General features: G+C 35.2%; 2 protein-coding genes across 2 annotated transcripts; one reads left to right on the top strand and one right to left on the bottom strand.

Moving 5' to 3' along the window:
• Positions 1 to 46: 46 nt before the first annotated feature.
• Positions 47 to 15,702, bottom strand: LOC106131347 (sorting nexin-25). Its single transcript, XM_013330433.2, has 17 exons — positions 15,295 to 15,702; positions 14,791 to 15,098; positions 13,911 to 14,083; positions 13,542 to 13,728; positions 13,089 to 13,341; positions 12,523 to 12,732; positions 12,070 to 12,244; positions 11,487 to 11,647; positions 10,919 to 11,092; positions 10,247 to 10,378; positions 9,823 to 9,963; positions 9,516 to 9,646; positions 9,013 to 9,152; positions 8,168 to 8,318; positions 7,787 to 7,920; positions 7,229 to 7,377; positions 47 to 1,403 (listed from the first exon to the last, which is right to left on the bottom strand). Exons 1-17 carry the CDS (start codon positions 15,520 to 15,522, stop codon positions 1,347 to 1,349), a joined length of 2,904 nt encoding a protein of 967 aa, XP_013185887.2. The 5' UTR covers positions 15,523 to 15,702; the 3' UTR covers positions 47 to 1,346.
• LOC132901840 (vesicle-associated membrane protein 7-like) lies at positions 4,623 to 6,659 on the top strand (the record flags this gene model as incomplete). The annotated part of the gene is made up of 4 exons (XM_060944696.1): positions 4,623 to 4,984; positions 5,452 to 5,638; positions 6,032 to 6,090; positions 6,489 to 6,659. Coding segments are annotated over exons 1-4 (621 nt in total), but the record flags the coding sequence as incomplete, so codon positions are not given.
• Positions 15,703 to 16,240: the final 538 nt, after the last annotated feature.

The raw sequence follows: 16,240 nt of genomic DNA, 5'->3' as shown, positions 1-16,240 counted from the left end.
TCGAGGAATATAACTGAAGAAAGACTAGAGAATTAATTACGGTGGGGTTTAAACTTAATTGTTATGTTTTATACAATAATTCTAAGTTTTGGTAGAGAGAGCTTAAAGAGATTATCGTGCGTGCTTTTTAATTTTATTAACTGTTGGTGTGATTGGTTTTTTTAATTTTTAACTGGATTTTAAATTTAAAACAAAGATTTCACTTATAAGTAGGCTCATTTTTATAATTTTAAGGCTATTTTTAGAAGACCATTTTAGAGAATGTTACATTTAATGAAGTACAGCATGCCAAGTAGAAATAACCTTATAGTATTTGGCTATAGATAATGTGAATTGTTTGGCACAGTCTGCATAACAAAATTGATAGGACTGGTAAATGAAATGTACAAATCTACATAAAAATTAGTATGTACGTGGCACCAACAACAGGTATAAGTTTATAGGTTATTTATATTCAGTACCAAGACAAATTGTAAAATAAACAGTTCACATAATGGACAAGAAATCCAGCCCCTACATAAATGTGCATATTAGGCCGTCGCATTCAATAATTAATAAGATCAAGTCGACGGTTGAACGTAATTCCAGGGACACGAAATTAAATTCAACTTGACAGGATTACGAAGAAACAGCGTTACTCATAAGACTTCAGGCCACATTGAAGGAAAACAACGCAGTCTACATCAAATAATCTAAATGCTAGATATGTCAGGTAACAACTGTGCTAAAGCATCCTACTTTACGTTATGGCACAAACGATCACACACCCGACCACACTTGCAATTAATCAATAATATGTTTTTTAGGTGCTGAAATATAGGTAAACGAGCTGGATACGTCTTTTTTTTAGAATTTTCAACCATGGTAATAAAAACAAAATGATATAACAGATGTCAGAATGCTTTTGGTATAAACCATATTTTATTTTACAACCGTATTATTTGTGTAAAAGACATTTCAATATTTTTACCTTTATCTCAGTACCTAAAGAAATGGAGTACAGGTTGTTTTCCATTTCGAGATCTTCAAATCACAACGGCTGTTTACATAACTTATGAATGTACTTAGAAAGACTAATCTACTACATACTACGAAACATACATTTAAAATGAGATCAGAAATAGAAAATAATATTATAAAAGACTTTTTTATATTAGATTCTAAAATTATAAAAGATCATCAGTCGCGTTTTTAAATATATAAAACGGAATGCCTCATAAGAGTATCAAAATATAAGGAGGAAATTACTTTTCGACCGTTACTTTCAGATAAAATCCCTGTACAGTATAAACTTCATCAAACATTAGGTATATATCTATTGTCATCTTACCCACCGGCTGGTAGTTTCAAGTGTAGCGTTTTAGTTCAGGGAACACTTCTAGCAGCACAAGTTCGAATAGTTCCTGAAATAAAGAAACAATTATTTTAAAATATTTCTTGTTTGCTCCCCCATAATAGTGGATTCCCCATTACTTCCTTAACAGTAAAGTAGACAGCCCTGGTGCAATTAAGACAGGGGGACGTAGAAGAAGAGACTTTATTCACTTTACAATGTTTGTAGATACATAATTAGGTATTACCAAACAAAAATTTAATTGAATATTTTTTTTACATTCATATAAAACGATTCTTTGAATTACAATTTTCAATTTCCAGACTAGACAAAAGAAATATAGCAAAAATAGAAATAGCATCGGAGTTAAGAACATTTGTCGCGTTTTAATGCATTGATTGAGTATCGGAGACATTGTGGCGTGACGGCCGCGCTCCACCGACAATGTAATAATTTTAGAATGCGAACAAGATCGCACGCTAATCCGCGTGATAGGAACTACATATTGCACTGGCCTACAATACAAAGTAGTGCTGGAAACAGAAAATCTTGCAAATCCTGTTTATAAGACTATTTTCCATAAATTTATTTATTATTTATATCTACCCGTGCAAGATTGCGGAGGTCAGGCAAGACGGTTCGTGTAAAACCCTGACATACACACTCGGATTCTTGTCGCAGACGGACGACCACAGAGACAAAAACTGATGATGATGTATCTTTTATATGTATGTATTTGTCTCTGGCACATTTGACTGGAGACTTATAGTACTGTACAGTGTACACACATCTGAACAGTACCACGAGCAGAAATAATATTACCAGAATTAAAACAATACATACATACATACATATGATCACGTCTATATCCCTTGCGGGGTAGACAGAGCCAACAGTCTTGAAAAGACTGAATGGCCACGTTCAGCTATTTGGCTTAATGATATATTATATATCATTAATTGAATTGTTTTAATTATATATTATATATATAATTAAAACAATTAAAACAATTTAATAATTTAATAATCAAAATTAAAACAATTCAGATCTTAAAATAGTTATCAGTATCCTGGCTTTAGTCCCGGTTGCCTCCTCACCTCTCTGGAGAAGAGCCCGGGGTATGGCTTTGAATATGGATCCTGGATTGGGTGGGTCAGGTTTTTGCACGAAGCGACTTCCACCTGACCTTTGTAGGGGAATCTAACCCGTATTGGATCGATGGTTACACATCCAGTTGTCAGAATGTGCAGGTTTCCTCACGATGTTTTCACTAACCGTAAAAGCATCGGTTAGTATTCAAACTAATAAACATTACTTTAAAAAGAGTCATTAGTACATGGCCGAGGTGGGATTTGAACTTGTGCCTTTCTGCGCATCACACTTTTTAACCACGCACCTTAAACCGATTCGACTACCGACGCTCTTTTTTGTAATATTTTTATTGCACAGAAATAAATTCATTTCAAAAATATTTGCATTAATTGACAAATATAACAAATTTTAAGAAAATATAATTAAAAAGCTCCAAACTAGTCCAGCGCAGACACGATTTAAAGTCAATGGCACACACTCAATCCAAGAGTCGTGTAGGCGTGAGATATCCCGGAATAGTTGAACTTCACACGATTTTATTAGTAAAGAAGTGTGTAGGCTGGGCGAAAGTACCGTCAGACACCGGAAAAATACTAACAGATAAATTATATCAACAAATGTAAATTACATATACAGCCTTGGCCAAAAGTTTTAGGCACCCCTTAAAAATACACAATCCATGTTTACTATTGAAACAATGAATTAATACTTATCTTTAATGTATTGTCAGGGTCATAAAACGTTACCTGGCACAGTAGGTGGCATATTTTGAGGTCATGAAAAACCCTGGTCACCGAAAACAAAAGATTTCAGTTTTTTGTAATCTCATCAGTGATTATATGACCAGTTGTGTTCTAGACTTCAACTAGTAAACGAGCTGTAATTTTTTTTGAGCGACAAATTGACATCATATTAATTCTAAAATGCCCAAAAAAAGTAAAATTACTATTGAAAATCGAGTGAAAATTGCACTTTTACACGAACAAGGGCGATCCCAGAAAGAAATCGCCAAGTTGGTGAAATGTTCGCGTTGCGCTGTACAGTCTGCCATCAAATGGTTTGCCGAGACCGGTACCCACGACGAGAAACCACGAGCAGGCCGAAAACGTGTGACAACGGATCGCGAAGATAGAAAATTGGTTCGAGAGTCACTGAAAAATAGGAAGAAAACTTCATCCGCGCTTGCTGCTGCTTTGTCAGATGAAGCTGGAAAGTCAAAAAGTTCGCGAACCGACAGAAGAAGACTCGGCGAAGCAGGCCTAAAAGGTTGCAAAGCCAGGAAGAAGCCTAGGCTGTCAGAAACTAATTAAAAGAAGCGCCTAGAATAGCTTTGCAGTACCAACATTTCACAGAGGAAGATTGGGCTAATGTGGTGTGGTCTGATGAATCTAACTTTAAGGTGAGTCAATTCTAGTAGTTTTCTTATAATTAAGAACTTTTCCTTTTTAGTTCCACTCTAATATTACAAATTATAATCAATTTCCTAATAGGTATTGTTTTTTCCTCAACCAGGTTTTTGGGACACCGGGTGTGACCTTTGTGAGGCGACGTATGGGCGCAGAATACCATGCAGATTGCGTTGTACATACTGGCAAGCACGGCAGAGGTAGTATTATGATCTGGGGCTGCATGGCTGCCGATGGCGTTGGTGAAATGTTTGTTTGTGAAGGTCGTATGAACAGTGAAAAGTACATCCAAGTACTCAAAACTCGTCTAATACCATCGCTAATAAGCATTTACGGTAACCTCAACCTAGACGGCGTCATTTTTCAGCAAGACAACGCACCGTGTCATAAGTCAGGGATAGTGATGCGTTGGTTGTTGAAAATAATATTGAGGTGCTGGATTGGCCGATGCAGTCTCCAGACCTCAACCCAATTGAGCATCTTTGGGGTATTTTAAAGCAGAGGATCAAGGAGCATAGTATTTCATCAAAAAGTGCATTAAAAATGCATTAGTTTAAGAATGGAACAGTATTTCTAGGAATGAGTGTACAAAGTTAGTACGCAGCATGCCGGCTCGAATCAGTGCAGTAATAAAATCTAAAGGTGGACCTACTAGATTTTAAGCTTTTCTTGTTTATATTAACCTGATTTTTAAGAAATAAATAAATATAGAAAATAAAAGTTGTTTTACTTCATTATTTTAATAAAAGTTGGGGGTGCCTAAGACTTTTGGCCAAGGCTGTATGTTCAGTTACAATAGAGTGAGTGTTCAAAATATATATGTATAATAAAGACATTAAATTAAAAATAGAAGATATGTAATTCAAATTTAACGTATAATTATTTCCTCGAGTTCTTCATCAATCATTCTTTAATAACTTGAAATCGTGAAAAAAATTCAAAAGTAAAAATGCCTATACTATTCAGTGCCATAGCATGTAATAAAATAATCAAATCGAAATATGCTTCATGCGACGGTAATTTTATGGAGATTTTAGAAGAAGTTATGTCCAAACTTTCTCCTGGGAAAGGGAAGATGACATATTTCCACGGGCATTATTTGTTCCACTACATTTTAGAAGAAGCACATTTTTATTTCTGTATCACGGACAAGGTAAGTTTCATAATTTCGTGAAAAATTAAAACAACCTTCCTGCCATGACTACACATTTGTATCCATTAAATGTGTATTTGTTCTTATGAAAAATGAATAGAAAAGGCTTAAATAAATTATTCTTCAACCCAATGACATGAACAACACAATGAAATACGTTAAAAATGTACATAAAAATTAAAAATTTTAAACGCTGGATTTTCCTGCTGTTTTTGACAAAGTGAAAAATCTTAAAAGGCGATTTAAGAACTAAAAGTATTAGCAACCTGTGCATTAAAAATTAACAAGAAAAATTGGTGGCTGGATTGATGCTGACTAACTCAAACTTTAAATAACTCAAAACCAACACAGTTAAGAATGCAATCGATACAAAGAGGGAAAGAGAGAGAATCTGGATGCACAGTACTTTGTTATAGTGCCAATTATTTAGACTGTAATTCTAAAATCATTAATTTTGAACTTTACAGGCATGTCAACGCTCCAGAGCGTTTTTATTCCTGAACGAAATCCAAAGACGATTTAAATATAGAGTTAAAGGGGATTTTGCAGACGTACTGGCAACCGAAATGCACCGATACAGTGAAGACTACAATACTATTGAGATCAGGCACGGCGAAATTGATGAACTTAATAGTATAGGTGTGGATAGTAGTGGTAAGATAGGTTTTTCATGTTAGGAGACAAACTCTCCCTCCCTTCCTCCTGTCTAATGCTTTTTAGGGCCACTCAGAACTAAAAAATTATGTGATTTTTAGCTATGAAAAAGATATTTGAGAGTGAAAGTTTATTACAAATTATATGTAAATATAATTTCTTATTTGTCCTGGATTTTTTTATCCTGGGTTCGTTCTTTAGTCAGATCATGGTGGATAACGAACAATTTTTCTAATTGGTCTGTGTTTTGGATATTAATTCAAAAGTTGAATTAGTAATCCAAAACACATATCTCTAACTGTTTTCATGGGTAGCGCACTATAAATAATCTGTATTTTTTTCCGTGTATACTTATTTATAATAATTATATTAATAAATTTACTTTATCCACAGAGACGATTTTGGGAGAAAAAATACTGTTTGTCAATACAGAAAATGCAACTTATTTCAGTGTAAGTAAATATACAATCATAAACTTCAATTATTTTCAATTTTAACTATCGTGCCGTGTGGTTCTCGGCACCAATACAAAAAAGAATAGGACCACTCCATCTCTTTCCCATGGATATCGTAGAAGGCGACTAAGGGATAGGTTTACAAACTTGGGATTCTGTTTTAGGCGATGGGCTAGCAACCTATTTTTTTTTTAAATTTGAAATTTTGAATCTCAATTCTATCATTAAGCCAAATAGCTGAACGTGGCCATTCAGTCTTTTCAAGACTGGTGGCTCTCTCTACCCCGCAAGGGATATAGACGTGACCATATGTATGTATGTTTAACTATCGTGCTATCTTCATTACCCTGTTTAAAATGAAATAGCTAATTTACTTACCTAATTATTTTTTTCAGACTATATCAGACGTAAGTAAAATGCCAGAAAAGGTTGAGCTCACTACCAAAATCTCCAACACCAGGTCATACGCAACTATTATAGTAATTTTAATACTAATTTTAGCCCTTAGCATTTATACTCTAGAACCAATGTCCTGCGTGATCATAACGTGCATTTTTGTCTTATATTATATACGACATTTTATACAAATTAAAACTGAGTAAAACTTTTATATAAGTATTATTTCAATATTATCATTTTCTATGTATATGTGGTGCAAGAAAATTATAATGCGATAATTGATAAATTCTTAAATTTAATTATTTTATTGCATTTTATATCGTAACAAAAATCAAAAATTCACAAACATCATTAAAAAAAATTTTGTTTTATGTTCCCCTTTCTAAATGGGATTCTAAAATTCTTTACTTTACCTGGTGAACAAATTAAAAGAGATATTGTGAGAATGTAGAACAGTATGTGTGTCATTAGTGAAGAAAACGTGTAAATTACGCTATCTTTTAGCTGCCGTCACACGTCATCGGTCAATCACAGTCACAGTTAACTATTCAACGAATATTGACGAAGTCTAAATCGCGCAATCAGAATTTCTATGGAATGGAGCATAAATACAAGCTTCGACACAAGGAAGATCTTTCCTTTATTGGCGGTCGTTCCCGAAACACCACACCCGCTATAGACATCATAACCCAACTTTTGAAGCCGGGTAAAAATAGTTTGAAAGCCATATACTCACATAGAACAGCTGTTTGTTATGCGTCGTATTCTGTATCGTGTAGAACAGTTTGTGTGCTCCCCGAGCGGCGGCGGGCGCGCCCACTAGTGAAGAGAACGTGTCTATTACGCTTTCGTCCAGCTGTTGCAACGCCAGGGTGCGTGTGTGTTCTATAACAAGAAACAATACATTTGCAAAAACATGCACATTGTTTACATTACACAGTAGGAGAGTAAATATTTGAAAAAAAAAGCCTGTTTGTACACGCTAATCGCAGGCACATATAGGCTATACATACATACATACATAAAATCACGCCTCTTTCCCGGAGGGGTAGGCAGAGACTACCTCTTTCCACTTGCCACGATCTCTGCATACATATAGGCTATAAATGATTTTAAAAACTGGGACACTTGACGGAGAACCATAATGGTCCAGATAAACTATACAAACATAGGAATGATTAACAAAAATTGTTCAACCACACAAACAAAGTTGTGGGCATCAACTAGTATTATAAAAAATGTCTTATTATGAGATGTCTATTTGCATTTAAAGTTTGATAAATCTTTTCCTCACCTTTGTCCTGCATATTGCGGCTGAGCACAGTTTCACTTAAAACTCCTCCTGGCCACCAAGACTTGAGAACCACGCTGATGTAATAGTGCAGCATTTGTTCGGAGAACAACCACGATACCGTCTCTTTTATTTGTCTGTATTGAAAACAAACAAGTTCATTTAATTACCTACAGGATTAAATGGTACGAACATACATTGCTCACGAGAAAGTTCTTAAATATATTTTTTTGTTTAATTTGTAGTTGTGAAATAACCTCATTTTGTTTATATTAGGATATTTTTTAAATAATTTGGAACTAGAATCAGATTTTGATTGTCCCCTTTATATATCCAACGCGATTTACCAGGCACCCTGTATAACAAGTTCTATTGGAGACATACCTGTTGATGGTCCTGCCGTATGTGATCTGCACGAAGGTGACCAAGGTCTTCCTGAGCCAGCGGAACACGCCGCGCATGTCGAACACTTCGCTCAGTAACGCGTACAATGGTTCCGCTATACTATCTCGTTCTTCGCCTAGCACTGCGCCACCTAGCGATTAATTAACAAATTACTATTTTTATTCTATGTATATTTTGTCAGTAGGTTTTGCGAGCGATTTTCCATTCCGACGGTATATACTAGTAGTGTACCCCAGCCCCCGTAGTACGGCCCGCGCGACGCCGTTTTTATCGCGCGAAAAGCTATCGCTGTTACATGAAACTGGACAGCGGGAGGGTGCACCAAGAGAGGATTTACCGCTGGAGCTTTAAGCGGGACCTTACGGGGGCTTTTTGGCATGTAGTTTCTTTATGTGGTCCACCACATAAGGAAACTACATGCAAAATTTCCCAGACCCAGCACACCCAGGTGAGCTGTATGTTGATATATAAGTCAATCAGTCAGTCAGTGTCCTCCTTTATATACATATTTAGATTTATTTAGGTTTTAGGCGATGAGCTAGCAACCTATCACTATTTAAATCTCATTTCCATCATAAAGCTGATGTGGCGTTTCGTTCTTTTTATGACTGTTCGCTCTGTCCACCCCCAAGATATAGATGTGACTATATGTATGTGTGTACAGTTTTAAAGCTCGCAAACACATTTCTATTAGGTAATATGATGACATAAATCACAATTATTATGTAACTCGCAAGTATTCTTTGTCATTGCATATATTTTTTAATTAAAAAAAAAAGCAAATTTAAAATTTTCGTCGTTTTAAGCAAAGGCTTTAAACTTACCTCGCATAGAATTGGTCATGCTCTTGTTGGGATCTCCATTGCCTTCCAGCAATAACGATATTTCGTCTTCGTCCGCAGACAAATGAGTGAATGATAGGTCTTTTTCTTGCGACGATCTGTTCGTTGCTTCACTACTGGTACTGTGAAAACATATGACGATTTTTTTTAATGAAAAAATTAAGTTACTAAATAAGAATTAAAAAAAAAACCAATCAAAATGTGACTCTGTTGTTTAGATTTTTAAAAGAGAATAGACTCATTTCATTTATTCCTGAGGATATTGTAAAACAAAAGCACTAATCATTGGTGCAACAAAAAACAACGAAAAATATGTCAATAACATATTTTTCAAAAAGTATTATAAATACATACATACAAGGTAAGAGTGAATAGGCACCATTTAAGCTTGCGTGCACCACTTAAGGCCTCATCATGCTTACCACCAGGAAGTTTGTAAATAAAAAAAAAACTAATTAATATTTTTTTTGGTCACGCGTACATACCTCTTAAATAAAGTAGAGAAAGAGAACTTGTTTTTCTTTGGTAAGTCTCCCTGTTTCAGGTACTCGGTGCTTGGGTTTAGGAATGTGTACAAAGCCTCGCATTGATTCAGTCTGTCGTCTTCTAAAACAAACTGCAAGTAAAAATTTACAATTATTTATTTCCTGTCTGATTTTTAAAGAACTTTAACCAATCTCATGAAATGTAGGTACTTCAAACGCGTTTTACACAAAGTTGGAATATTAGAATACTAACGGTAGGTATTTAAAAATGTGTGATATTAAGATGGTGTTTCTATAATATATATACCTCTAAATATTTCTGTATTAATTGTTTCGCCTTCTCCAAGGAGTTTTTATCATTTTTACCGAAGAGAAATTTGAATGAGTTTGATGGCAACTCCAAGTTTTTCAATTCTGCACACATAGGCCTTAGTTTTCGATGTAAATCCTGTAAAAAAACATAAAATTCTTCTATTATTATATTCATTCTCTAAGTCAAAGTACATAGTTCAACCATTTTGTCAACCAACATAATTAGGTCGTTATTTTTATTTTGCACAACCTGGAGACGGGCAAATCCAGATTTTTCTAATCCTCGTATTGCGAAATAAAATAATTATTATTTTTATAGATAAAATCAAGCTATTTTGCCCGGACGGGTAGGCAGAGACTACATCTTTCAATTTGCCTGTATCCCTACTTCCTTCGCATAATTCACATGTATAGATTACCTGGAATTCGTTGAGCGTTTTCAGCAGAACCCATCCCGTAGAGATCTGTTCGGGCCGCTCGTCGTCGCCGGCGTCTTGTTCGGCCATGTGCACCACTATCACGAATTGGGGCGGCTTCGATTCTTCTACTATCTACAAATTTAATTTATATTATATTTTATTTACATTTTTATTGTAAAAGACAATCAAGAGAATGGCTTATAATCTTGAAATTCTTCTTTAAGGCGATGTGCTAGCAACCCGCCACTATTTGAAAGTCAATTGCATCATAAAGTCTTACAGCTGTTTGTGGCCTTTCATTCTTTTCAAGGCTTGGCTATCAAATTCAAATTCATAATTTTTATTCAACATCACTTAATAATTGTTGTATCTTTTGGTTTCACATTATTGGTTGACGTAAAGCTCACTCTGCCCAAGCTCAAGCCAGATGTGGTTTCAAGCTCTGTCTACCCAGTAAGGGATAAAGATGTAATTGTGTGTGCAAATTTCACTTCATTGGTAGGAAGCCAATGCGGTTACATCTCCTTCAAGTATACACATCTATTTCCCTACTTTCTCTGCTAACTTGCGCACAAAAATAATAGAAGCCTCCAGGCGCATCTGTTTTCCCGCCAGTTCCTCCACTTCTCCCTTCAAAATCTCGAATATTCTAGAAGTAACGAAAAAGGTTACCTCCGCGCTGTGAACAGAAGCGCGCCACCGCCCCAGGTGTTCGGCCCAGGTGTCGGTCCTCGCCAGGTGAGCCTCCAGACGCATTTGTTCTCCCGCCAGTTTCTCCACTTCGTTCTCTAACATCGAAAGTGCTGGAGAATTCGGCTTGAGAGATGCACGTAGAGCCGCTAAAGCCTGAAATAATAATTGTACTCTTGTATTTTGAACAGGTTTATCGCCCTCTTTGGTGAGAATCCGAAATCGGACAGTAAATTAAATTTATTTCTTAGTTTATATTATTCCGGGCTATAATTGCAATTTAGTAGAAATGTGGGAAGGTTAGATATTTTTTTAATACAAAGAATGTAAGCGACGAACCTCGAGGAACCTGATTGGTATGGCATTATAAAGTTGGTCTGATTTTAATGAAATTTTAAATATATGTTAAATGGAATTTTTAAATTCGTGGAGCATCAAAATCGGTTAAGTAGTAGTAAGTAGTAGTTTGAGATATTTACAATTTTGTAAAAATTTTAAGTTTACGCGAGGTCTAAATCCGCGTCGAACAAATAGTTATAGATAAAATTACCTGAATCTTGTTATTATGCCTCTCCTGCAACTGGTCCAGTTTCCGCCGGGCGTACGTGGAATGTTCAGCTAAGTGAATGGTTCCCGCCACACTTTCAGCTGACGATACAGATTCATTTGACAGCTGTCGATCTTCTATAGGCGATCGCTCCGAGTTTATTTCTGTAAATTAATAGAGAAATGCCAATTTACTTCAAAACATTTTCCTTTCTGGAAAATTATTTATTAAGTTAAATGTGAAAAAAACTAAGCATAGAAAAATAAATAATTCTATATTCCGACTTCTTAGAATGCATAGAAAATTTTAATGTGTAACATTAAAATTTTCTATGCATTCTAAGAAGTCGGTTGACACATCGAATGAGTCAAGAGGCTGTCATCTCATGGGAATTCTTTGTTTTGTGCTGTTACTCGCAATTTCGCCTGCCCAAAATCTCTGTAATTTTTAACTTATTACGTTAATCTAATGCTTAAGTTATACTCGTATTACTGCAAAATTTTATGAAAATTCGTTCATTACTTTTTATCCCAACCCTTTCAATTTACGAACTTTCGCCTTTATAATATTAGCAAAATCGTTTTACCTTTGTTAGCTTCCTCAGTAGCCAGTTCAGCTACCAAAGCCGTGTACTGGTCACTCAATAGAAATGAAGAATAATATTTTTCTTGTATAGTATCGACCACCGTGTCTTGAACCTCGTAAAAAACTTCTGGTCCCTTATCTCCTAATAGAAATCCTTCCATTCTTTTCCTTGTATCCTGCAACATGATGGAGTAAAACATTTTAGGTCCAATAATAATAGGTCTTATCTAAGAGTAACCCATTCCGTCTCTTGTGTATGAGTGTTTCCAGTTGCACCTTCAGCCACTTTACTTTAGTTCTTATAGTAAGAAATTATAGGTAACATAGAACCTAATTAAATATGGAAGGTTCTTTAACCACAGTTTATCAATTAAAAGATGTAGTTTCTGCCTATCTTTCTGACAAGGAAGCGTGATGATCGCATGCATAATCTTGAAGACAAGAAAACACTAACCTTATCAACTTTAACTTCAGCACTGGGCGATCTAATGTAAGTATAAAAAATTTCAGCACCAAGCTGATGCCAACTACTCCGCGGGCTGTGCCTTAACTCTTCCACTGCAGTCCAAAATCCGACTAACCCTTGCGAACACATAGTTTCTAGAAACATGGAGAGGTATCGACGACCGGTAACGCTTTCCATTACTTTGTGTAGTGGTAGAGTCTGAAATGTATGAGTTAAAGAGTCTATGTTGATTCTAATCAAATAGTTGAGAGATTTATTCATCGATGGTGATGCGCAGCAAAAAAATTTTAATAGAATAAAGGATAAGCAGGAACAGTTTATTTGTCTCTTTTGAATGCATGTCACGTCTGAAGTGTCGTAATCAAAAATCAAGCAATTTCAAACTTCAAATTAACAAAGTAGAAGATATGAATCTAGCTAGATTTAGGAATTCTACTTTAATTAATCATTTATACAAAAGGTGAACTTATTGCTATAAATTTATCAATTGTGCAACAGTAACAATAAACTGATAAAACTGAAAGAAGAATAATAACAATATCTGTAATAAATACCTTATTATTACCAGACTCGACAGTAGGAAACGCCCCATCCCACCCCAGTTTCCTCAACGCCGCTTCGCATTCCTCTTTGGCTATGGTCAACTGACTTATGTACCTCCGGAGTTTCTTAGCATCGTTTATCTGCTGACGACTAATGTTGTGTTGGGTTCCACTGTTCTTCTCAATTTCTTCTATGTCTATACCTTTAGCACGCTTCACGTTTTGTAGGGTGGTTGCTTGCATGATTTGTGTCACAATATCATAGCTAAAAAAATTTAATTAATTACAAATGAAATACACGGTTTATTTGTGGTACTTTAGAATAGGGCCATATATTTCCCGTAATTTCCGTATGAGAGATTAATATCCCCCAATTCCTTGCGTAGTATAGATATGTCAAACAATGAATTCCTATCATAACAAGGTACAATATGGAGTAAGCCAAATACAGCAATAATCACATACCGTAACCGTTTCAGTGTGTCGACGTTGTTACAGTTGTTGATCAGCCTTATGTAATCCTCAAACGTCTTGGCATACTCGTGGGTTCTCATGTGCATGGCATTTACCTCTTTCTGGGCCTCTAGATATTGTATAATCTTTTGGTTGATGTAATCTGGTTCTGTGATCAAATCTATTGCTGGTTGTAGAACTGAAACACAGACAATCCTTACATTTGTATTTATAAAAGAAAAGTGACTGATTGACTACTGTGTCAACAGCACATGTTGAACTGACCCTAAGAGTGCAATTGCAAACACACATATGAAAAAGAGACCAAATTATTGAACATCCCTAAATTATGATAAAGAGCTCTAAAAATGTTTTTAATACCTTTGCATGCCAATATTTCTCTCATGAGATGCGAGGCAGGTGCCAGGGAGTAGCATCGAGGCATCAGGAACATTATTATAAGCTCACTGATCTGTCGCAAGTAGTGCAGTTCCGTCTCACAGGACATTAAATGTGGTGATAGAGCAAATACTGGTGCTTGGTTTAGTTCCAATCTATAAAATTTCATTACAACTTGTAGTATTATTCAACTTGAAACTAACATTAAATTAAATATAAAATTTATGATGACATTTGGTATATTTGAACAACCTTTGAAATATAAGTATTCCAGCTATAGTAAGTAGTCTGTGTATCTTAACTTTTTAAAGAACCATGGATGTCGTAAAATGTGATTAACGGCTGGGCTTATAAACTTAGAATTCTTCTTTTAGGCAACGGGCTTGCAACCTGTATTTTAATCTCAATTCGATCATTTAGCCAAACAGCTGAACAAGGCCTATCAGTCTTTTCAAAGACTGTTGGCTTTGACAACCCCGCAAGGGATATGGATATATATTATGGATGTTAAGATATAAGCTAATTACGTACTTCGAAGAAGAATCATTACATGAGAAGTCTATAAACTTGGTAAAGATTTATGATTAGCGGCCTCTGTGGCGCAGCAGTAGTGCACTTGTCTGTGTCACTGGAGGTCCCGGGTTCGAATCCCTGCCAGGGCATGATGAGAAACGAACTTTCTCTGATTGACCTGGGCCTTGATTATAAGTATTTATTATAAAATATAGTATCGTTGAGTTAGTATCTCGTAACACAAGTCTCGAACTTACTTCGAGGCTAACTCAATCTGTGTAATTTGTCCCGTATATATTTATATTATATATATATTTATATTTATTTAAAAATCAATGTGCATACTTACGCACAACTCCTCGAAATCCTTATCCTCTCAAAATGTTGTGTTATTTTTATGACCATATCACCAGCTAGGAGTTTCTCCGCATCCACTTTGAGCAATCTCTCATACAGTTTCTGTATAGCCCCCCAAATGTGTTCCCTAAATTTGTCCACCACTGGTTCTGGTTTATGAGAGAATTCCTTTAACCATTTAGTTATAAAATCCCTCAGGACATAGTCAATTAAAAGTTGTAGTTGACTGTCCACAGTACGTCCAAATATAATTGGCAAGTGAGTTCTTTTTGTTGTCTTCAGCCAGCTGCCCAGATCCTCCTATATAAATGAACAAAATAAACCAAATTGAAAATTGTATATTATTTTACTTTTACTTAAGAGTTTTGTGAGGGGTTTACATACTTTGTTTCATACAACCAGATTAGTTAAGTGGATGAAGTTTAAGGAATGTAGAATTCGTTTTAATAGTTTTAAATGAATTAATCTTAATAATATATATAATGTAAAGGCTGACCTTCAAAGCTTCCTCTAGTTGTCGTACCTCTTTTTCAACCTTTTCAATTAAAAATAAGGAGGTTTGATGAGGAGATGACAACGCAATATGACCCCATAATGTAAGAGCCACTATAGCCAGCCCCAAGCAAATAGCTAATATTTGAATGTATATGATTCCCCATAGAAAAGGGAAGTACCAAGATGCTGCTAACCACGGAGCTGTACAAATTATGACCCACAATAACATGATGTTTTTTATATTTATATTATAAATTAAATTATTCAAACAGATATCTGCATCATTAATTGGCGCGATAAATGATTCACATTTTTAAGTTGTTGTGAAATAAACATATATTCATTTTATTTAATAACAAATTTCAATAAAGTCGCGCTTTCCCTATTAACGATACAATCGATTTTCCGTCCTACCTAAACTGACAGTGACGTAATGTGACACTGACGACAGACTGAGTCTGAAATGGTCTGAATTTCAGAAAATTTCAGACTCTGTACAGAGTGTTTAATTTCTTTGGTAAACATGTTTCATATTCTTAAACACACACTGTTTGTTACACAAACAGGGTTATTGTTTTATATTAAGTAGGTATCGTTATGCTGGGTAACGATATTTTTGGCGTCATTTATCATCATACTCATATAAACTAACCAGTAAAATTCACGTTAATAGGTATGATAAAGTTTAGCATTTAGCGTTACTGTTTAGCAATTTTTACCAGTAAATTCATATAACGTTACTGATTGATTTTATGACGGATTCGCTGTGAACACATAAATACATCGCGTATTGTACAGTGTGGCGACAGACAAACTTTAGGTACCTTTATTTTAAAAAACAGAACAGACTTTCATATCACATAGCAGTAACGATATTTATAACGCTAATTGGTTACGTTATTTATATAGTTAATTGGTATCGCTATTCTTAACGTTAATTTGTAACA

Source organism: Amyelois transitella, chromosome 6, assembly GCF_032362555.1.
Source record: "Amyelois transitella isolate CPQ chromosome 6, ilAmyTran1.1, whole genome shotgun sequence".
In the NCBI taxonomy this organism is placed as follows: Eukaryota; Metazoa; Arthropoda; class Insecta; order Lepidoptera; family Pyralidae; genus Amyelois; species Amyelois transitella.
This window is presented reverse-complemented; position numbering and strand designations above follow the sequence as displayed.

Excerpts from the sequence above, each read along its gene's own strand:
- LOC106131347 (XM_013330433.2), bottom strand. The coding sequence starts at position 15,522 with ATGTTATTGTGGGTCATAATTTGTACAGCTCCGTGGTTAGCAGCATCT. Across the intron at positions 13,729-13,910 it reads AGAAATATTGGCATGCAAAG|TTCTACAACCAGCAATAGAT; the intron begins GTATTAAAAACA and ends TCTGTGTTTCAG. Across the intron at positions 9,153-9,515 it reads TTCTCTACTTTATTTAAGAG|TACCAGTAGTGAAGCAACGA; the intron begins GTATGTACGCGT and ends ATGTTTTCACAG.